Consider the following 23,763-nt stretch of genomic DNA (forward strand, 5'->3'; position numbering starts at 1 on the left):
TATCTCAGCTTGACTTCTTATTTATTTTAATTTAATTTTAAGAGTTGTTCCAGAAGCAGTTTCACTGACACTTTCACTCTAGTGTATTGTGGGATACTTGGTGCCTCCTTCTAAGGGTGGAAAGTTAAGGTACCTGTGTACTTACTCTTCAGTAGTAGGCTTGAACCACAGAATTTGGAGATTCTAACATAGAATAACAATTGCTCTGTCTTTTTTTAGAGACACTGAGTCTTGAATTCCCTCAACAGTAATGGATACATTGCATTAATTTAGCAATAAACATTTACTTTTCCACTTTATGTCTCAAATGAGGACCTGGGAAAGTGAATCCCTACTTTATAGTTGGATTTTTCAGGCAGCCCTCTGCATGGACAAATAAAAGCCTGCTTGCATGTCGAATCTCTCTGTTCTGGATCGCTTTCCTAACTGGAGATGCAAAGCATTTAGGCATTTGATCTTCTTTTTCTTCTTCGAAGTTGCATATGAAGCATGTTCTCATTTTGACCACTGGATGTTGTTTAATTTAGCTCTCAACAGAAATAGATATAGCATTTTTACAGTTGCTTGAGGTGTATGATTGGAGAACTAGTGGCTCAACAAAAACAATACTGACTTAATGTCCCCATTCCCTGTTGTAAAGTTTGTCCTAAGTGCAGGAAGCAGAAGTCATCTATAGGAAGACATCCTGGCTTTTTTTTCAAAAAACATTCTACATTCCAGAAATTCTTCACAAATAAAATTTGTTCACTATTACAGAAATTAGAAAATGATAAGGAATGTTATAGAGTTCTTTATGATGGAACATTGGGTTTGAAATACCAAAGCCTTCAGTTTTAATTGGTGAGATTCATTATACCCACTATTGACTTTTCATCCTGATGCAAGTCTTGTTTTTTTTTTTTTTTGTATGTTTTTTACCTGTCCTGGAGCTTGGACTCAGGACCTAGGCACTGTCCCTGAGCTCAAGACTAGCACTCTACAACTTGAGCCACAGTGCCACTTCTGGCTTTTTATGTTTATGTGATACTGAGGAATCAAACCCAGGGCTTCATGCATCCTAGGCAAGCACTCTGCTACTGAGCCACATTGACAGCCCGTCTTGAGTTGTTTTGAATTTGATTTCTTAGGGTGCAAACATTGAAGCCTGCTTAAGCCACTGCAACAAAAGTGTGTATGTTATGAAAATTCTTAGGTAGAAAGTGAGTATACATTATGCAAAAATTAGAGGAGGTTAGAGTCTAGTTTCCTTTTTTTTGGAAAGTGTACCAGTGATTTGAAGACCAAAAAATAAAGATGAGACATCAAAGTTGCACACTGGTGGCTCAGGGCTATAGTCCTACCTACTCTGGAGGCTGAGATCTGAGAATTGTGGTTTGATGCCAGCCTGAGCAGGAAAATCCATGAGTCTCTTATCTTCAAATAGCCACCAGAAAACCAGAAGTGGTGCTGTGGATCAAAGTGGCTCAGAGTGCTAGCCTTGAGAGGAAAAGCACAGGGATAGGGCCCAGGCCTTGAGTTCAAGCCCTACGACTGACATAAACAAACAAACAAAAAGAAAAAAACTCAGAAAATTTAATGTACAATGGACAAAATATTTCACTCATAAGAATTTTCAGTTTTAGAAGTAAAAGTCTTATAAAATATAAAGTAACACTATAAATATTGACATAAGTCCTCTTTAATGACTAGAAACACAAAACCATAAAAAGAATGATGAAGCTATTTGCTACATTATAAGTTTTTGAAACACACTAAGTATCATTTTACAAATAATCATTTAATTTTAATATCATTTTATAAAAGAATGCTTCCCATCATTTTATTCTTTGCATAAAATTTGCAGTATTTATTTGAAATGTTCTAGCATTTTAATATTTGCATATGATGGGCAAGTGTTCGATAACTGCATTGTAATTTTTGTACACATTGTTATGAGTAGGGCTCTCCAGGAAGTTGCCTCTATGTGAAATTAGGTGTCTTAGTGGGATTAATTATTGTAAACAGTCCTGGAAGGTTGAGAGAAATGTTGGTAACAGATGGTCAGGCAGAGCTTTGATGATGCCTTTACAGCAGAATGCAAGCTAGATCCCACAGGAGACAGCAGAAATATCCACCAATAGAGTCCCAGCCAAGCAGTCAGTGAATGCATTGCATTTCCCCATTGCGTCAGTGGATACTGGCCAGCCCTCTCACTGCTGGATGAGAGTCAGCTACTGCCAGTCAGGGAAATTCATAGAGAGCCTTCTTCAGTTCTGAAAAGGAGTCAAGGATGGGGAGCTGGGTTCTGTTCAGCTATGTCTATTTCTCAAAGAGTTGCTTTATCCAAAATCGTTTTCCAAGTATTCCATCATCTCCTTTCTATAACTTCCCCCTTTACTGCTCATAAGTCTTATATCATGCAAATCTGAGAGTTTGTCCTTGTTTGTACAATAACTCAGCAGAGAAAGGGAGAATAATTAAGTGCATGCTGGTTCCATATGGGCTACAGGATGTTATCTGGACTAGTCCTGCTTTGATTTTAATTTCCAAGTCATGTCTTTGCTTATCATTGCTTTAAGAACATTGTCTTTCAATACTGTGAATAGTTTGCAGTGGGCTTTTGTTTTGGTCATGCTTGTTGCTTGTCTTCTGCCTGTGTCTTAATATTTAGGCTGTCCAGAAAACATCTCTGGCTCTGGATGTGGGAGCTGTCTGGAAGGGTTCCAGGGCTGCCTGAGACTCATCTCTATTGGTGAAAAAGTGGTGGATCCCATCTCTGTACAGGAAGGGGTGCTGGGGAGTTTCAGTGACCTCCAGATAGATTCCTGTGGCATTATAGACAGGTAAGAATCATTCAGGTCACTCTGTCATGTCTGATTTCAGTTTTTAATTTACTTAATTAGTTCATAAACACACGAACAGCTGGACAAGTGCATCCTTTCTTTCCTCTGTTGCTGATATTCATGACAAAGGAGAAAGTATATATATATACTTAGTTAGCTCTGCGTTATTATTACTGAGAGAATCCATTTATAAAGACAAAAGATTTATTCTGGCTCACAGTTTTGTAGGTTTCAAACTGTAGTCTGTTGGTACAGTTCTTTGAGGCCTTTGGTGAGACAGCAAAACATAGTATGCTTTGAATATCTCATGCTCAGATTCATGAAGGGCAAGAGACTGAATCCCATAACACTCCGAAGGTCACACTCCCTGAAAATCCCTGACTAGGCCCAGGTCTTAAAACTTCTACCACCTCCTGGTAGAGTTATAGACTCAGGATCAGGCCTTGGAAGCCTGGGGGGACTTCAAGATCTAAACATTGATAATAGAAACATAATGTCTTGGTTTTCTTTTAGGTTAATATTGTGCCTTGCAAAATTATAATATTTTCTTGGAAGACAAAGTCATGAATTTTCCTTTACTATGCTGTTAAGCAACTTAGTTTTTGCAAAATGCTGGCTATGCTGTGTATTTACTGATGCAAATCAATACTGACAAGTTAAGGCATCTAACAGTTGTATTACACAGAACAGGTTAGAAAAATGGATGTCCACTGAGTCTTCAGTGGAGAAGGAATAGAGTAATTACAGAGAACAAATAAGCTAGGCTAGAACTAAAAATGATTAAATTACTGGAGCTAAGAGGCTTTCTCTGTTTCTCTGTGCTATTTTGTTTTGTTTTATTTTTTCTGCTCCATTCACAGCTATGCTAATAGAATGACTAAGGACGCATGAGTGCTGTGTGCTTAGTGTTCACTCTTTAGCTAAGTTGGCCATGATTCATCATGAACCTTATGACCAAGCTGAGTCTCATATAAAGATTTTTAATATCCTTTCAACTTTGGCCATTTTAAAACTGACAATCTTTCTAAAACCAGTAACTAATTTAAAATAAGCATTTTCTGGTTTCAAAATCTAATACATAATAAGTAAAATGTTCACCATTTCTAGTTATTATTGGTAGCTGAGATTTTTCCATGTTTATATACATATATATGTATACACATATATACATCTACATGTACATATGTATATACATATATACATATATGCACATATGCATATATACATACATACACACATAGATAATTTTCAAAGAACAAAAGTATAGGTAGTGCTTTGATTACATGCTACAACAATTTCAGTGGTACAGTTGCTTTGTACAATATTGCTCTGTACAATATTGGAGGGAAGAAGTTACAACTGGCTAGCTGGTCCTTTCCCCAATGATACCTGCATTCCCCTGATACTTGTTGTTTTCTTTTGTTTTGATGTATCTGTGACCCACTGACTAGTCCTTGAGCAGCAGCACAGAACAGAATGGAGCTTCCTAAATAGTTTTGCCCCATCCTCCACTAGAATTTGCTTGCTCCTGTGAATCTCTTGTTTTGAATAAAATTTTAGAATCACATGAATTTTCTGTTAACTGTGTGCTTGCTTATGGATCACGTGGGTGCTCACAAATTGTATTTGTGAGCAATAGAGCAGCCTTTTTGTCCTGTTTCAATGTAAATTTGGTTGTTCAATGTTTAATTATATATGATGTGATGAATTTCAGTTGTTTTTTTTAAACTAACAGTTGTTGTGAAAGCCATTTGAAGATGAATTGGAACAAAAGGGAATAGGATCAATCCAAATCATTTAAATTGCTTCAGACTTGTGGACAAGGCTGCATTTATTTTAGTGAGTTTATGTGAATTAAAATACTGATAGACATGATAAGAATGAAAGCCAGTAGTCTGGGAAGTTCTGAGGAATGAGGAAACATATATAACAGATTACAGTGCTTCTAAGCAAAGTAATTTCATTAATCATATGTACCAAAAGCATATTTATGTTTTAGAAAAGAACCTTGTCCTTTTACTAAAAACTGTGTTGTTGTTCTTGTTGTTGTTACAATGCCCTATTGGTCAAAGCTGGTCACAACCCATGTTCTTGTGGAGGTGCTGGTGCTGGACTTGTGAGCGAGAGGTTCGCACGATCATATGACAAGAACATATGGTAGGAGGGAAACAATTGTGTGTCTATCTGAGGTCATTGCAAGTTATTGATACTCCTAGTCATATATATGCCGTCAACCGGTGAAAAATGTATAGAGCTAATATAAGTACAAGTATTGTCACAAATGTTGCACTTAACCAGGCTTTTTAACCTTGTTTGTGTTCCATTCATAGACCAAAGGGCAGAGCCAACTTCCCCTGTCCTATTGGGGTGTTTCTATTCACTGTTGTCCTTCATCTCTCCTGTAACAAAACAGCACGACAAGCACATTTTATAGTGACTGCCTTTGGGAAACACCAATGTTTCTCTGTCTTCCTTTAGGTGTTTCCCCAGCTATTGTGAACATGGGGGTAAATGTTCCCAGACGTGGGCTGCCTTCTCCTGTGACTGCACCGATACTGGCTACACAGGAGCTACCTGCCATTCCTGTAAGCTGCACATGTTGCTGGCTCTCCTTGCTGTCCTGATCCTGTGGAGTTCCAGTTCCCTGTCATTATTTTGTACACATGTCTGTCTTTTTAACTAAGTTGCAAGAAACAAGAGAATATGGAGTTTTAAAGACTAACCTTCCTTCGTTCCTTCTTTCCTTCTTTCCTACCTTCTTTACTTATTTCTTTCTTTTCTCTCCCTCCTTCTTTCCTTCTCCCCTTTCTTTCACTCTTTTCTCCCACCATCTATTTTTGTGCTGGAACTAAGGATTGCAATCTGGGCCTCCATTTCTTACTCAGTCAGCTGGGATTCTGCCACTTGAGTCATACTTCTACTTCTGGATTTTGCTGGAAATAAAAGCCTTAAGGATTTGTCTGCCAGAGCTGGCTTGGAACTATGATTCTCATATCTCTGCCTCCTGAGTAGCTAGAATTATGGTCATGAGCCACCAGTGCCCAGCTAGAGACTCATCTTTGCCTGGCATACTTTTAAACTAATTTTATTCCCAAATGATGTTAAAGCAGCTCACAATTATAATATCAAATATAGAATGCAAAAGAGAGAAAAAGAACAGGTGAAGGGGAAATAAACTATGGCCAAAAAAATTACTAAAGGACAAAGATGATTCATTCTTTTTTGTTTTCTGTTCCCCCAACTGGGGACACATTTAGTTCTGAATTTTTTTTTCCAAAGTAAAATGATGTGTGAGCAGCCAGATTCTTGATCATCTCAGAGGAAGCAAAATTGGGGTGCTATCATGGTAGCAGTTCTAGATAGCAAAAAAACAGATAAACTTTCTGGTCCTGTTTAACCTAGGCATTGCTAGTGATGAGAAGAATTAGCATAAACTGAGAATTTTCAGCATGTCTGCAAGATTCTAGTCCTTTGCATGTTTTAATTCCATAATTCCTTAAAACTCATGGAGAGAAGAGTTACCAGCTACCCTGAGCTTGAGGAAGGAGAGGCAGGAGGCTGAGGATGCTGCCCTGGGTGTCACAGCTGTGATCACAAAGGCCCTGGCTCCAGGGCCAGGCCTGTCAGGGATCATGCTGGTTTCCAGTCAATGTTCAAACTAACAAGACGTTGTTCAGGATGAGACATTAGCAAATACGAGCAATGTGACATGAAAATCCTGGTTTCCTAATGATCAGCCTTAGTGTTTTGGTTTTTTTTTTTTGGTACATAATTGCTGATGCTTCTGAGTGCCTTCTCTCCCCCGGCTCCCAGCACCTCTTCTCTCCCCACGTCTTTATAGGAAGAACTTGCCTTTTTGTGTCTGCTTTCTTTAGTTTCTTCTCCTGGGGAAGCTTATTACCCCTTCAAGAAATCTTCCATGTAAATTATTCTAGTACACATAAACTGAAGACAAAGCAGAGCATGGATTGTCATAAATATATATTTTCTGGAACAGAATCCCAGAGATGCTAGAATGGGTGTTGTGAAAACTTCCCAGCGTCTCCAGTGGTGTGAGTTCCACGAGAAGCCCTCGGCAGACAAGAGGGAGTGACTCGTCCACTAAACACACCATGAGCAGCTCTCCTCTATTTCCAGTCAGAATTTGCCATGTAACTCCTACTTTGGAAGACACTAGACTTCTCAGAAACCTTAGGGCAAGGATTTGGCTGAACTCCAAGAAATAAGGTTGTGGTGGTCTCTTGTACTTAGTACTGCTACCATTACACCTAGTAAAGTGCTTTAGTCAAGGAAGATACCTTCTGAATATTAACCATTAATGAATGAGTCTTTTTTTCAAGATAATGTCTTTATTGTGAAAATACCATACAGAGGGGTTACAATTTCATGGGAAAGGTAATGAGTACATTTCTTTTCAAGCATTTTTGCTCCTCCTTTGTTTCCCCTTCTCATTCCTTCCAATCGCCCACCCCCAGCCAAAACTGTAAAGTTCGTTTTTCGACATAATGACTTGTACATCTCATTGTTGCAATGAGTCCACCTGTATATCCATTTAATGATTTATTTTTCCCTTCCCATCCACAAATTATAACAACATCAAATACAATGAAAGCAGGAGTTATACCGTGGGGGAGGGTCATACAAAGCAACAAAGAAATCATCTTATAAATATGTTAGAAACAATCGCATGAAAGAAAAAAAAACATTTGAATACATCTCTTAGGGTTCATTTCCCTAACATCACCTTATCTGACTTTTTCTGCTTGACTCACATATACTAGATATTGCAAATAAGGGAAACCATGGGACCTATGTTTCTTTGGGCCTGGCTTACTTCACTTAATAGAATTTTTTCCAAGTCTTTCCATTTCCTAACAAATGGGGCAATGTCATTCTTTCTGATGGAGGCATAGAATTCCATTGTGTATATATACCACATTTTCTTGATCCATTCATCTACTGAGGGGCATCTGGGTTGGTTCCATATCTTAGCTATAGTAAATAATGCTGCAATAAACATAGTTGTGCTGGTAGCTTTAGTGTGGTCTTGTTTGTAAACATTTGGGTAAATGCCCAAAAGTGGGACTGCTGAGTCATAGGGGAGCTCTATGTGGAGTCTTTTGAGGAACCTCCATACTACTTTCCAAAGTGGTTGAACAAGTTTACACCAACAATGAAGTAAGGTTCCCTTCTGTCCACATCCCCTCCAGCATCTGTTGTTTTAAGAGTTCTTGATTTTTGCCATTCTAACTGGGGTGAGGTGGTATCTCAATGTTGCAGCCCCACAGGTACTTCAGGTAGCGGTCCTTCATGGACTGCCATGAGTGCTGAGTGACCGAGGCCTTCTCCATGGCTTTCCCTAGGACTGTGCAGGTGACCAAGCTGGGTGAGTGGGCGTTTGTCTTTGGCTCCTTTGTCAAATATCAGCTGCCTGTAGGTGTGTGGTTTTATTTCTGGATCTTCTATTCTATTCCATTGGTCTTCAGGTCTGTTTTTGTTCCAGTACCATGCTGTCTTTGTTATTATGGCTCTATAGTAGAGGTTGAAGTCTGGCATCGAGATCCCTCCCATGTTGTCTTTTTTTGCCTAGAATTGTTTTGGCTATTCTAGGTCTTTTGTTGTTCCATATGAATTTTTGGACTGTTTTCTGTATTTCAGAAATGTACATCATTGGGATTTTTAATAGGAATTGCATTCAATTTTTATATTAATTTTGGCAGTATTGCCATTTTCACTATATTGTCTGACTATCCAAGAGCATGGAAGGTCTTTCCATTTCCTAGTGTCTTCTATAATTTTTTTCCTTGCCTGGTTGGTAGACTTATCCTGTGGTGAGAGTGGGGTGTTAAAGTCTCCTAGTATTATCATATTGGCATCTATTTTATTCTGTAAGTTTGAGAGTATTTTCTTGACATATTTGGGTACTCCAATGTTTGGGAAGTATAAGTTGATAATAGTAATATCCTCCTCTTTTATTGTTCCTGTGTTAATATGTAGTGTCCTTCCTTGTCTTTTTGTATTGATTTTAATGAAAAGTTTATTTTTTTCAGATATCAGGATTGCTACACCTGCTCTTTTACTGGGGGCATTTGATTGGTAGATCCTTTTTTGCAACCCTTCACTCTGAGTTTGTTTGTATGTTTGGCTGAGAGGTGGGTCTCCTGAAGGCAACAGATGGATGGGTCATGTTTTCTGATCCAATCTGCAGTTCTTTTACTTTTGATTGCTGAATTAAGACTGTTAATATTTAAGGATATTATATAGAGATGCATTATGGTCCCTGTCATTCCCTGTTTTCCTAAGTTTTTCTTCTTTCCTTTCCTCCTGTGCTTACTAAGTTACACTTCTATTAATACCTGTCTGGTGCAGGTCCCTGTTCCTGGTTGCTTTCTTCAGGTTGTGTTCCCCCTCTTAGTATTCTTTGTAATGCTGGCTTATTGTTTATTAATTCATTTAGTTTTTCTTTACTATTCAAAATTTTCAATTATCCATCGAATGTGAATGCTAGCTTTGCCGGGTATATCAGTCTGGGCTGGCAGTTATTGGTTCTCAGGGCTTAGATGGTACTTTCCCAGGCCTTTCTTGCATTCAATGTCTGTGTGGAGAGATCTGCAGTTATTCTAATTTGTTTCCCATTGTAGTATAGCTCCTTCTTCAATTTTACTGCATGCAAGAATGTTTCCTTATTATTCAGATCTATCATTTTTACTATAATGTGTCTAGAAGTGTTTATCCTGGGATCCTGCTTGTTAGGTCTTCTATATGCTTCTGTTATGTAGGTGAGGTGTTCTTTTTTAAGATGGGGGAAATTTTCATTGATAATCTTGTTACTAATACATTTTTAAAATTAAGAATTATTACATGGTTTAGATAATCAGAGATCATTCAGCCATTACAATTTATAACTAAGAATAACTCAGTTTTTCTAATTTAGAAAACAATTTTCAGTTTCTAAAGTAGCTAGGATCCAAATTTATAGTATTCACACTGATATCTCTTAAAATCTCACTATGCTTCAGAACTCCAGCTGCCTGATTTGATGTGGGGAAGCTGTGACTCAGGATGGAACAATATAGCATTTGGGTGGGTGGAGGTGGGCATTACATAATTAATAACAGAGCCATCCATCCCAGAGTGGCCCCTCTGTGACAATTGGTGTTCTCTACAGCTATGTATGAGCAGTCTTGTGAAGCCCATAAGTACCAGGGCAAAGACTCTTCAGGACTCTACTACATCGATTCAGATGGAAGTGGACCACTGGGACCAGCTCTGGTGTACTGCAACATGACAGGTATGCTAATAAACTATCCTATAAGAGTTAACTTCCTGTAAGGCTTGCTGTGTGCAGCAGCAAATGACTTCCTGTTGGCTGCATAGTGTCTAGGCTATCTTGAGCTGAGATCAGAATCAGGCATATTTCTGTTTGTAGCTTCAATGCCAGGTGGCAGAGCTCCACATACTACTGCAATGTATCCATCTAGATACTATACTAGAATGCTATGCAGTGAAAACTGACTAGGCTTACTCTGAGACAGTCATAGTGCTTATCATTTTACGATGGCTGTAGTCAAGCAGGCTGAATTCAAACCATGTCCCTTAAAAGTCACAAATGTAAGAGTAGGTTAAAAAAGTGTAGCAGTACTCTGGCACATGTTTTGAACTAATGTGCTTTGCCTCTTTTGGAAGTTGTTGTAGTAATTGAACAAAACAAGCTTCAGTATTCCAGACTGGAGCCCAGGACAAAGCAAAACATATAGATTATTATGTCATATGGCTGCAGATAAACATATATATATATATATATATATATAAACAAGCACACACATATGCATTACACATTATGACATACTATAACAAAGATGAGGAAACATACTTTCCATCACAAAAGGAAAATAAATAATTGCCTTACAGTTTGGCTCACAATGAGGTCTGAGAATATTAATTGTAATAGTGGATGATTTTTAAAGATTTTTAAATATCTTAAATTACACCAAATCCAAATCTGTTGCCCAGACTTCTTGGGACTTCTTCCATCTGCACACAAGCATAACAGTCATCGTGGCCTGTAGCATACCCCTTTAAAGTTTAGGCAAAGAAAGTTGGTGCAAGTGGCTCACATAATCCCACCTGCTTAGGAGGCTGAGATCTGAGGATCATGGTTCAAAGCCAGCCCAGGCCAAAAAGCCCTGTGAGACTCTTAGCTTCAATTAACCACTCAAAAACAGGAAATGGCCTTGTGGTTCAAAGTGGTAGAGCACTGGCCTTGAGCAAAAAGAGCTCAGGGACAATGCCCAGGCCCTGAATTCAAGCCCCATGACTGAAAAAAATAGGTCAGGCAAATGAACATGCAGTTTGGTTTGGTTTGATTAATTGGGATATAAAAACACTAACATCATACATTGCAATATCCCCTGGTTTCTGTTTATTATGTCAAAATATATCTGCCTTCCCACATGAGAAAATAGCTCTGGACAGTATAAGAGACATTTACACAAAAAGAAATGGTTGGGTAAAAGAAGAAATATGTCTTTATTTTACATTCTCAGCTATACATACACCCAAAGTTGCCAGCTATTCTTGTGTCTATACCTCTCTCCTACATTTAAAGAACGACATAATAGGACACAATAGTCTAATGTATCATCATATGGCATATTATGAAGTAATAGACATAGTAGACATAATATGACACAACAGCCATTTTATGTGATTTCAAAGCTATCTTAAAGATGCTATTTTTAAGATACATGAAAATAACGTGTTGAAAAATATTAGAGAAACATAATGTCTCTTTCTGAAGGTCTGTTAAATAATAATAATTTAAGGATAAATCCTTCAAATTGTCTTTTTTGAAGATTAGTTTGAAAATTATCTTGAGCATTTTCCATCTCTCTACATGACTAAAAGTCTGATAATATTTTAACCATGAAACACATTACACCTGTGACACTGACCGCCAGTCTGTGTGGGTTTGTTTTCACAATTAATGATGTTCCCACATCATTGTTTTTTTAGTATCATCATCTCTGTAAATAAGTGACAAAGTGATATTAGAACTGGTACACATAAGCTAGCAAGTTTTCTATCTATCCCTGTTATCTTGGTTCTATTTGATAGAAGAAATCCAGAGGGTGCACAGAATAAATAATTATAAACACTAATGCCAGGTTCATTTATTTGTTGTTCTGTGAAACTGTTGTTATATAAATTGCCCAGGAAAAATGTGATTAAAAGAAAATAACCTATGCACTTAAAGTTTCTGCAGAACAACAAAGGAGGAGGTAACAATGCTTGATAGAAGATGTCCTCATTACCTTGCTCATGTAACTGTAAACCCTCTGTGCAGTTTTTACAATAAAAACATATTAAAAAACAGAAATTCTGATAACTCCCTTCAGCATCTGTTTTCTAGCACCCTGACAATAAAATGGGCACCAACCTTGATGACTCAGTTTGCACCTGTTCTTATTAGTTTTCATGAGTTTGGTGATACTGCCCTTCATAGGATTCAGTTGGTATTTTTTCCACCACCTCTTGGGTTCTTCCCCGGATCTGTAGCTGCATGGGATACATTAGGACTCTAAGCACCAGTGGGGCTGTTAGATGTGACCCTTGATACATGGTGCAGAAGAGGAACCAGGCAAATATGAGCCTTTTATACCATTATGGTATGAAATGTTCTGGGTAGGGTGAGGGATCACAAAAGTCAGTATGGTTTTCTTCTCTTATAAACATTTTGAAATATGTTTTAATTTAAAAAAATCTTACCCAAAGACCTCCCCATAGGTGATCAATGTAACAGGAGTACATCAAAATCTGTCAGCATATATTTCCAAGTTTTCAGTAAGTGGTGGTTATTGCCAGAAATACTTAATGAGATGTATGAATGTCCACATTGTTTCACTGTCCAACTATTGATGTGTTACTATCACCATACTATTCAATATTTATTTTAGCACTGGTACCAGTGGCTCACAAACATAATCTTAGTGAATTAGGAGGCTAATCTTGATCTGAGGATCAAGATTAAAAGCCAGCCCAGGCAGGAAACTTTATGAGAGTTTTACCTCCATTTAACCAGCAGAAAGCTGCAAGCTGTGGCACCATGGTAGAACACCATTCTTGAGCAAAAAAGCTAAGGGACCATGCTCACACCCTGAGTTCAAGCCCTCCTTTGGGCTCCCTCTGAAAGGGTGGCTATATATGTTAACTCACTACTGAAATGCTTAATTAGCATGAAGCCTTGGTTTGATCTTGAGTTTGATCTTGAGTACCCTCTACCACAAATACATAATATACATATATATTGGTTTGATCTTGAGTCCCTTCTACCACAAATACATAATATACATATATATAAATTTGTGTATACATATATACATAAAGTTTTACATTACATATGGTTACTTTATAATCAGTAAAATAAAACTAATATAATCAATATATGAATATAATAAATATATTTATAATAAAATATTATGTAAACAACATAATTATATATAATTATAGAAATATACATCTTATATTTTTATGATATGTTTCTATATGGATGACATATATAGAAATAGATGATATATTTCCATAATTATCTATTACATAAATAAAATATACAGCATGTAATTTTTTGTAATTATATTGGATTCTTTTTTTTCTGGAGGAAGGACAGTTTTATTATTTTCATGTACAGAGAAATCAACATTGCAGGCTTAGCCCAGCTTAGTGGCCAGCTCCTTAGCCTTTGCCTTTTCCAGCCTGGCAATTGGAGCTACAGATTTTGGACCCAGGACATTGCCTCCACAGTGACGACGGATCTCATCATATCTGTCATTGTAATTGGTCCTGATATCCTCCACCAGCTTCACCAGAGATCCTTTGTCTTCTGAGTTAACCTGAGTGAAGGCAACGGTGGTGCCTGTTTTCCTGTAGACGAGATGCCCCAGCCTGGCCTTCCCCTTAATGATGCAGTAGGGAACACCCATCTTGCGGCTCAGGGCAGGCAGGAATACAACCAGCTCGATAGGTCCACATCATGTGCAGTCACCACAAGCTGGGCCTTCTTGTTCTCCACCAAGGTAATAACCCCTGCTTGAAGGACTAGCGGTTGCTTAGTGGTGACGTCTCCTTTGCCAGCAGCTTTCTTCTCAGCTCGGGCCAACAGTCTCTGCTTCTTCTCTTGTTTTGTCTCTGGCCTGTACTTGTGGGCCGGCTTAAGTAGCTGTGTAGCTGTCTGGCGGTCCAAGGCCTGGGTAAACTGGTTAATTGCATGGGGCACTTTCAGCTGCTTGCAGAGGCTTGCCCTTTGGCTCTGCAGCTGGATGTAGTGAGGTCCCTTTTGGGTTGGATGCCCTGTCCAATGCCAAAGTTCTTGGGCCTTTTTTCAGACAGAGGATTTACTACCTTCTTGGCCTCCTGCTTCTTCATGACTGCAGGGGCCGGGCCGGTGCTACCTTATCCCCTTGGCCTTCTTTCCTTTGGGCATCTTGGGTGGCTGGAGAAAGCTTATATTGGATTCTTATTCCTTCTATGTATCTGCTATTTATTTGATTATCAAAGACAAATGTTAACCAGGTGAGGATTATGCTTATTAAAATATAATCATAACACATTTAAAAAAATGCCCTCTTCTAATGCTATGTTATCAAACACATTTCACTAAAAGTAATTCCTACAAAAACATGGCCATGTAAATTTTAGTCAAGAATCACTAATACTAACATTCAAAAAACTATACTTATGTTTATTCTACTCTCAAGGATATCTCTTTTTTTGCTTGTTTTGTTTTGGTCAGTCGTGGGACTTGAACTCAGTGCCTGGGTGCTGTCCCTGAGCTTTCTCATTTAAGGCTAGTGCTCTACCACTTGGAGCCAGAGTGCCATTTCCATTTTTCTGGAGGTTAGTTTGGGATAAGAATCTCATGGACTTTCTTGGCTGGGCAGACTTAGAACTGCAATCCTCAGATCTCAGCCTCCTGAGTAGCTAGGATTATAGGCGTGAGCCAACCAGTGTTCAGCTGAGATTTTTTTTTAACTAATTCAAGTGAGAGATGTTTCTCTTTTGTATATTTATCTTAGCAATTTCAACCTAGTTTTGATGTCTTTCTTAGTTCAACTCCATTTCTGCCCACCAGATACTGTGTGGACCTCAGCACAGCACAATGGTTCCCACCTAGTCAAAGTCAAAGGCTTGCAGGGAGATCACCCACAGCCAGTGATGTTCAAGTACAGGGCCAGCATGGACCAGCTGCAGGCCATAGTCAACCATGCAGATCACTGCCACCAGGAGCTGACTTTCCACTGCAAGAAGCCCAGGCTCTCAGAGCACCATGGTAAGTAACGAGCCTTAGTAGACTCTGCCATTTGTACTCTGAAGAATCTGTGTAGGCACAGGTTCCTGAGACTCCTGTCTCCATAGATCCCAGGTCACAACTGGCAGTTACAGAGATGTGTTTCCATAGGGTGAAGAACAAGGCCAGTAGGTTGCTATTTTTTGCTCAAAGTCTGTTCTCAGTCTCATCTGAGCAATAATGATCTCCTTATCAGGCTGCCTTGAGTGAAAAGATTGCTGAACCTGTGGCTTAGTAATGTGAAAGTGGGTATTCAATGAGTCTTTTTCATAGACTGAATGCAATTAGTATCTTAGTACATGCTAACATATTTGGTACCATACAGTTATTTCAGGACTCAATATAAGGTAACTCTGCTGACAGTTGTTTTTTTTAGTTCCTGTTGCAAAATATTACTAGATGTTTTATATTTTCTTTCTTTGAAATTAATCATTTTGCCAGTCAGTATATCCCATTGGTCCTTCTGGTAAACCTTCCTTCTGTGTTCGGGCAGGCTGTGGAGAGAAGTGCTGGGCACTGTCCTCTGAAGTCAAGTTGCACACCGGTCATTTGGCAGCTGTGGCTTTGGGGGGATTATTTAATTTTTCTGAGACTTCACAGTTAACACTGGCCTCACTAGGGCTTGATTGTACAGTGTCTGTACCGTGTGAGAATAAGTGCTGCTTGCTCACAGCTCTCCGGTGGATTAAATTTATAATTAGTACAAGAAGGGTTGGTACATATTTTTAGCTGATTGCCACCAAATACATGAGAAGAATGTAGTTGGCTCCAGGAGAATAAATACGTGCTGGAGAAGCTTTGGATCTGGCTTACTTCACTTAATATGATTTTTTCCAAGTCTTTCCATTTCCTTATAAATGGGGCAGTGCGTTATCTCTGATGGAAGCATAGAATTCCATTGTGTATATACCACATTTTCTTGATCCATTCACACACTGAGGGATATCTGGGTTGATTCTATATCTTAGCTACGGTAAATAATTCTGCAATGCACATAGTTGTGCTGATAGCTTTAGTGTGGCTTTGTTTGTGATCATTTGGGTAAATGCTCAGGAATAGGATTTCTGGGTCATAGGGAAGCTCTGTTTAGTCTTTTGAGGAACCTCCATACAACTTCCCAGAGTGTTAAACACTTTTTAAAGGAACAAAATAAGAAGAATTCATTATCTATACATGCACAAGTTATATAAATTTATTTATTTATTTTTATTGATTTTTTTTATTGTGAAAATACTGTACAGAGGGTTACAATTACATGAGCAAGGTAATGATTACATTTCTTATCAAGCATTGTTATGTACTGCCACCTGGAGACTTTTCAGCACATATTTAATTTAGATAAATATGTTACACACCAAAATTTTTCTGAAACATTTGTCTGTTTGTTTATTTGGTGTATGTGTGTTTGTGTGTGGTGTTTTGGCTTGAACTCAGGGCCTCATGCTCTTGCTCAAAGCTAGCATTCTACCATTTTACACATATTTTCATTTCCAACTATTTTGCTGGTTAATTAGAGATATATGTCACTTGTCTGCCCAGACTGGCATTGAACTACAATCCTTAGATCTCAATCTCCTAAGTAGCTAAGATTACATAGGGGTTGCAAGCTTTTAATTAGAAACCAGATAAGCAACTAGTGTAACCTGATATTTAAAAAATGTTGCACTCATTTACTTTGTGTTACCAGTAGATACAAATGAGTGACCAGAACATGGGCATTTACATTTGTAGAAGAAGTAATCCCACCTAGAGCTTTTAGTTTGAGCTTTCATTAGAATGTGCTAATAGGAAAGCAGTGTAAGATGGCCTCTGCCTGGGGAGCACATAACTGAAAGTTTTAAAGGAAGAGTAGATGGAAATGACACTTAACATTAGGTTTTTTTTTTTAAAAAAAGGTTTTATTGTGTAAACGTCCCAGATAGTCAGTAGACCAAGATTACAAGAGGAGATTTCACCCAGCAAGACCAGGACCAAGGTTTAACAACCTTTATGTTGTTTTGGTTTTGTAAGTGAAGAAATCTGGGAAGAACCCTTGGACCTAAAATCTTGCTGGTATTAAGGTAACATTTTCAAACTTTTAGCCTCTTCAGATTTCCTTAACCGCTCATAATTGGGGGGGGGTATAATTACAACTGACTAAGGAGGAAGTCATCTGTGACTGCTAAACTCACTGAGGATTGATCATATTGTGGCTGAAGAAAATCCACCAAAGCTGTGTATTCTAGCCATTATGAGTTCTCACATTCTTCAGCTTCTAATTTTTGTCTTTCTAGATTATTTGCTGTACAAATCCTGTAAGTTATCTTGCAAGGAGATACAAAGAATCTTTAATAGAGCTAACGACACTTTGTATCTTTGAAACTGTGTAGGGACAGATCAGGTCCTTCAAAAAAATCTCTGCCCTTTAAAGAATAAAAGGGAGGAATGTGTTTAAGGTAAACAGAGTTAAGTTTATTTAAAGGTGAAGAGAGAGACACTGAAGAAAGTAGGAAGAATTAGCAGACTGCTGGAATAGGGAGGGAATATCCCTGTTACCCAGTGAGGGAAAGCCCAAAGCTTCTTTTTTTCCTGCTAGATAGTTTGCTCTTAGTCCCCTACCTCTTGGGGGATGATGTATTTTTGGTTTGATTTGTTAAGCAGTGGTCACACTATCCAAAGACTTTCCAACTGGATGTAAGTTTTTGTCTGGTAGGCTTTCCCATCCTGGGCAAAAGTGGGAGAGTTTGCCTTCTACCCTTGCCCTGGAAACTTGGAACCTGAAAGATTATTTGAGCAGGAACAAGAAAGATTATTTATGTCCTCTGTTTCCTGTCATATGGGCCTGAATCCGGTTACCTTCTATATTGAACTGCCTAACTGGGACCAAATACCCATTTCTTACCTTTAAAAGCACTGGATAGTTCTCAATCTACAGAGATTAAGAACTAGTGTAGACATAAAAGTGTGCATTTGTGCTGCCACCTCTTCCTTTCCTAGTCACCCAGTCTCACCACAGAGTGGGGAGTAGTGCCTCCACTGTTGCCTGCTTTTATTTAGGGTGGATATGGATCCTGTAGAGTTGAAGTAGTTTGCAGGTCTGTGGCCTAATTATGATTGCTCTAAGGAGAAAGGGGTGCTAAAGACTAAGAGTCACCTAAGGCGCAGAGCACAAAGGCTCATCAGTGTCTTCTCTGTAGTTTATAGAGAAGGAGCCAAGCCATTTAGTAGGAGAAAAAGCACAAATATATGTCTAAGCAACTTTTTAGACTCAGTAGAAAATGTGTTTTCACTAATAAGGTGAAAGGAATCCACATTTGCCATTTGCATTTTAATAACATTTTTAATGGCAATTTAGGAACTCACAATTTTAATTAATTAATTATTTTATTATTTTTTTTTTTGCCAATCATGGGGCTTGAAGTCAGGCCCTGGGCACTGTCCCTGAGCCTCTTTGTGTTGAAGGCTAGCACTCTTCCACTTGAGCCACAGCTCTACTTCTGGCTTTTTCTGAGTAGTTTATTGGAGGTAAGAGTCTCACTGACTTCCTGCCCAGGCTGGCTTCAAATTGTGATCCTCAGATCTCAGACTCCTGTGTAGCTAGGATTACAGACAGGTATGAGCCACCAGCAGCCAACAAGATTTTAACTTTAATGTATAAATTAATCTTGCTATTAATCCAATGACAATTGTATTATTTCAAAATAATGTAATTGAAAGCCTCAAGTAAAATTTCTAAATAATGTCATGTCTCAATGAGTTAAAGACCTCTTGCTCACTCTGTAATTAAAAAACAAACAAACATGGGAATTTATGTCTTAAACTTTTTTTGTTTTTCTGTGCCAGTCCTAGGGCTTGAACTCAAAGCCTAGGCGCTCTCTGAGCTTCTTATGCTCAAGGCTTGTGATCTATCACTTGAGTCACAACCCTACCTTTGGCTTTTTTTCCTTTTGAGTAGTTTATTGTAGGTAAAAACCTTATGGACTTTGCTGCTCTGCTGGCTTCAAACCATTGTCTTCATATCTCAGCCTCTAGAGTAGGTGGGATTTATATGTGTGAGCCACCAGTGCCTGACAGTCTTAAATATTTTTAAACACTCAAAGATATCTTAAAAAGTTATCCTGTTACAGAATTAAATATTAGTTTCTGTAGTGTTTAAGTAGAATGGAGTAAGGACTGATACTGGGGAGACAGGTGGTAACAGGGATAAAGTAGGTGTCACAAGAAAGAACAAATACAGTAGTGATACTCACTAGACACTATATTGAAAATGAATTATACCACTTGTGGATAGGAATGGGAGGAAAATCTGGGCAAGAACTAGGGAAGGGATGGCATTGTCCAAAAAGAAATGTACTCATTGTCTGATTTATGTAACTATAACTGCTATAATAACAATAATATATTATTATACTATATGTATATGTGTATATATATATATATATATATATATATATATATATATATATATATATTAGCTGTCACATTTCTCACCTTTTTGGGGGTCCAGTCCTAGGGCTTGGGCACTGTCCATGAGCTTCTTTTGCTCAAGGCAAGCACTCTACTACTTGAGCCACAGCCCCACTTTGGGCTTTTTCTGTTTATGTGGTACAGAAGAATTAAACCCAGGGCTTCACGCATGCTAGGCAAGCACTCTACTACTAAGCCACATTCCCAGGCCCACATTTCTCACTTTTGTCTTTCAGGTGGATCCCCAGTGACTTGGTGGGTTGGAACCAATGAGACACATACACTCAATGCTCAAAACTGCACTTGTGGATTAGAGGGCAACTGCATTGACCCCCAGTATCACTGCAATTGTGATGCCGATCAGAATGAATGGTGATTTCCACATGACATTCCTGTACAAACTGTAATTTTCTTAACACTTTGCAGTTAGGTATTTTAACAGCTCCAACATTACGCTCTCTCATGTTTCAAGATTGATTTTTCTGTTTCTGTGAACAATTACACCGAAATATTTTGTGGGCACTGCATTGAATCTCTACATTGCTTATTCAGTAGATTTAGTAATTTTTTTGTTATATTAATTCTGCAATCTGGGAGCATGGGATATCTTTCTATCTTATGGTATCCTCAAGATTTAAGTTTTTGTTGTAGAGGTCTTTTACTTTCTCTGGAATTTATTTTTTATCTTTATTTTTGGAATTTAATGTTTAGGCTTTTCTTTCCCAGTCTGTTAGTGTATTAAAAAATACTACTGATTTTTAAATTAACTAACTAATTAATTTTTGACAGTCCTGGTTCTTGGACTAAGGGCCTGAGAACTGCTCAAGGCTAGCACTCTGAACCTTGGGCTTTATGCATGCTAGGCAAGCACTTGCAGCACTAAGCCAAATTCCCAGTCCCCACTCCACCCTCCCCCCATTACTGATTTTTGAATACTGATTTTTATATGCTTCTGCATTGCCATAGAAATTTGTCAGATCTCAGACATTTCTGATGGAATCTTTAATGTCCTTAAGTATAGAATTGTGTCATTTGCAATAGGACAATTTCACTTATTAATTCTTAGGTGAATCCCTTTTATTTTTTCTCTTTCTGCCCTAATCTTTATTGTTCCTTTTCTGTCTGCTAGTTTTGGATTTGGCTAGTTCTGTTTTTTTCTAGGGGTTTGAAGTGTATCACTAGGCTATTTATTTGAGATACTGCTTTTTTTACAATTAAATTTTTATGTAGGCATTCATAGCTCTAAATTTTCCTCTTAGCACTACCTTTGCTGTGTGACAATGGTTCTAGTAGGTTTTGTTCTCATTTTCACTAGATACTATATAACTTTTGAATTTTACCTTTTTTCTTCAATGAACCACTCATAATTCAACAAAGTATTGTTCAGTCTTTGAATATATTTTATGGTTTTATTTGATGTTAAGTTCCAGTTTTATTCCATTGTGTTCTGATAAAATACAGAGTTATTTTAATTTTCTTACATTTTGTACAACTTGTTTTGTGTCATAAAATGTGATCTAATTTTGAGAAAATTCCATGGACTGGTGAGAAGATGTGTGTTGTGTAGCTACTGGTAAAATGCTCTGTCCATATCTGTCAAGTGCATTTGGCTTATGTCACTTAATTCTGAAGTTTCTTTTTTGATTTTTGTTGGGAAGGTCTGGGTGACCTATCTTTCAGTGAGAGTGATGTATCAACTACTCCTACTATTTAAGTCTAATAGTGTTAGTTTAACATATTTGGTTGTGCTGACATTTGAAACATATATTAGCAATCATTATTTCCTTTTGATTAGTAACATTTTTAGTATTTGGTAATATGAAATTATCTTATTTGTCTCTTCTGAGTAATAAGTGTGAAGTCTAGGTTTTCAGACATGAGTATAGCTACTCTGGCCTGCTTTTGTAGTCCAATTACTTGTCTACCCTTTCCCCTAAAATATTGCATGATTTTTATCTTTAAGATACAATTTTTGTGGACAAGAAATGGTCAGGTCTTGCTTTCTATGCCAATTTTCCATTCTGTGTCTTTTCATTAGGGAGCCGAGACCATTGCCATTGAGTGCCAATATTGAAAGCTAGTAATTCCTGCTTTTTGTTTTGGTGTTAGATTCTTTGCTACACTTTATTCCCTTAACTGCTTATATGGTGAGATTTGTCTCTCCTATTTTTATGTTTACATGAAACATTTCATGTGTCCTCTTCTTTGTGTAGGATTCCTTCGAGTATCTTTTGCAATGTGGATTTGGTGGTCATAAATATTTGCTTTATTATGGAAGGCTTTTACTTATCCTTCAGATATGAATGAGAACCTCATTGGGAAGAATAGTCTTAGTTGAATGTGGTTAACCTTTAATGTTTGAAATACATTATTTCAATCCCTCCTTTGCTTTAAGGTTTCTTTTGGGAATTTGCTACTATTCTGATGAATTGTTCATTGCTAGTGTCTTGGGATGGGTCTCTAATAGCTTTCAGTATTATTTCCTTTTTCTCTGTTAGTGTGATATGAAGTTTGTGGACAGGTTCTATTCTGGCTGTACCTTGGTGAGTTTCTCTTCATCAAGATTTGGTAAGTTTTCTGCCTTTTTTTTTTAGTGAATGTTTCCTCTCTGTGAATTAACCTCTCCTCTTCTATGTCCAAGCACATAGATTTATGCTTTTTATAGAGGCCTGGGTTTCTGCATATTCCTTATATGTCTTTATTCTTTTTTCTTTTTCTTTTTTTTTTTTGATTGACTACCTTACCTTCAAGCCTGGTACCTTGCTTTCCATTTGATTTACTCTAGTTAAGAAGTTTTGTTGTTACAGTTATGGTAGTTCTAGGGTTAAATTCAGGGTCTGGATACTGTCCTGGACTTTTTTTCCTCAAGGCCAACTCTCTACCATTTGAGCCACAGATCCACTCTGACTTATTTTTTCTGGAGTTTATTGAAGATAAGAGTCTCACAGACTTTCATGCCCAGGCTGACCTTGAACTGTGCTCCTCAGATCTCAGCCTCTTGAGTAACTAGGATTACAGATGTGAGCCACCAGCTCTTGATCAGTTGTATATTTTATTTCTCCTGTAGAATTTTTCATCCCTTGGGATGAAAATTCTTTGATGTTTTAATATAATCATTGAATTCCCTTTTCATATCTTGCATGGACTTCCTCATTTCATTTTTCTGTTTATTTGTATATTTTTAGTTTTTCTCTTTATTTGTATTGTTTGAATTCATTTATCTATTTGTTTTCCATTACTTTGAGTTTATTTAGTTTCGTATAGATATCTTTTCTTAATGCATTTAGTTGTTTGCCTGTGTTCTCTTTAATGTTTTAGGTGTTTATACATGTCCTCTTTCATCTCACTGATCATTCTTTCCATCATTCTAAGTTTAATATTTGAAATTTCATTCACTTAACTGCCATTCTAATTCTTTTTTGGGTAGTTGTTTACTATACTAGAATTATAGGCATGAGCCACCCAGCAGCTGGTGGCTGTTGATTTTATGGAGTGTCATGTTGCTTTCTTTTTCATTTTCTTTGTTTTTGTGCTGTGATTTCCATCTGGAGTCAGTCTATTGATAGGTGATTTTAGTAAGATGATATTTTTCCATTGAAAAACCTTCTTTGTTCTGGGAGGGCTCTGTTGTGGTAGGATTAAAGTAGCTTTTCTCACTTGATATGGATGGAGTTAAACAAACTAGATATTTGCATAAAGTAAAACAACATTGGCGATATTGTCTATACTATCAGTCATGATTTTTATAAAAGAAACGAATGTTCTTATATTGTAGGATATAGTATAGTATAGTTTTCCTACTAGTTTGCAGGCATATAGCTCCATTATTGTGGGGGAAGGATACTGTAGTTGGGGATCAGTGATATAGAAGAATGACTACTAATAAAACAGAGGCTAAAAAAGCAATCAATAGAAAAATTTGTAAAAAAAACTAGTGAAAGGGAAATTTTTTAAGTCCAGAAAAATTAATGAAAGGCAATATTTCTTCTTAGTTGAGTTAAAATTGAGTAAAGAAAATAAAGGGAGGATGAAGATGAAAACATACGGAAGAAAGAAGATGAAGAAAGGGCTGTAAATTGTGTTGATTAGAAGTAAATGAAATAATAGCATGTGGGGATATAGTTAAATTATTGTAGGGAAGCATGTCATAGT

The 23,763-nt window shown here is 37.5% G+C and overlaps 1 protein-coding gene and 1 pseudogene across 2 annotated transcripts in view; one reads left to right on the forward strand and one right to left on the reverse strand.

The window, feature by feature from the left end:
* Window positions 1-23,763, forward strand: part of LOC105998471 (contactin-associated protein-like 3) — a gene marked incomplete at its 3' end in the record, with an annotated part of 148,775 nt that overhangs the window by 87,977 nt on the left and 37,035 nt on the right. The window contains exons 10-14 of the mRNA XM_013033181.1: window positions 2,651-2,822; window positions 5,301-5,407; window positions 9,991-10,113; window positions 14,950-15,147; window positions 19,848-19,983. Coding sequence (XP_012888635.1) covers window positions 2,651-2,822; window positions 5,301-5,407; window positions 9,991-10,113; window positions 14,950-15,147; window positions 19,848-19,983 — 736 coding nt within the window. The remainder of the gene's footprint in view (window positions 1-2,650; window positions 2,823-5,300; window positions 5,408-9,990; window positions 10,114-14,949; window positions 15,148-19,847; window positions 19,984-23,763) is intronic.
* On the reverse strand, window positions 13,474-14,301 carry LOC105998480 (annotated as a pseudogene). The gene has a single exon (XR_001175698.1). The product of XR_001175698.1 is annotated as a 60S ribosomal protein L7a pseudogene (transcript).

This window comes from Dipodomys ordii, unplaced genomic scaffold, assembly GCF_000151885.1.
Source record: "Dipodomys ordii isolate 6190 unplaced genomic scaffold, Dord_2.0 Scaffold164, whole genome shotgun sequence".
NCBI lineage: Eukaryota > Metazoa > Chordata > Mammalia > Rodentia > Heteromyidae > Dipodomys > Dipodomys ordii.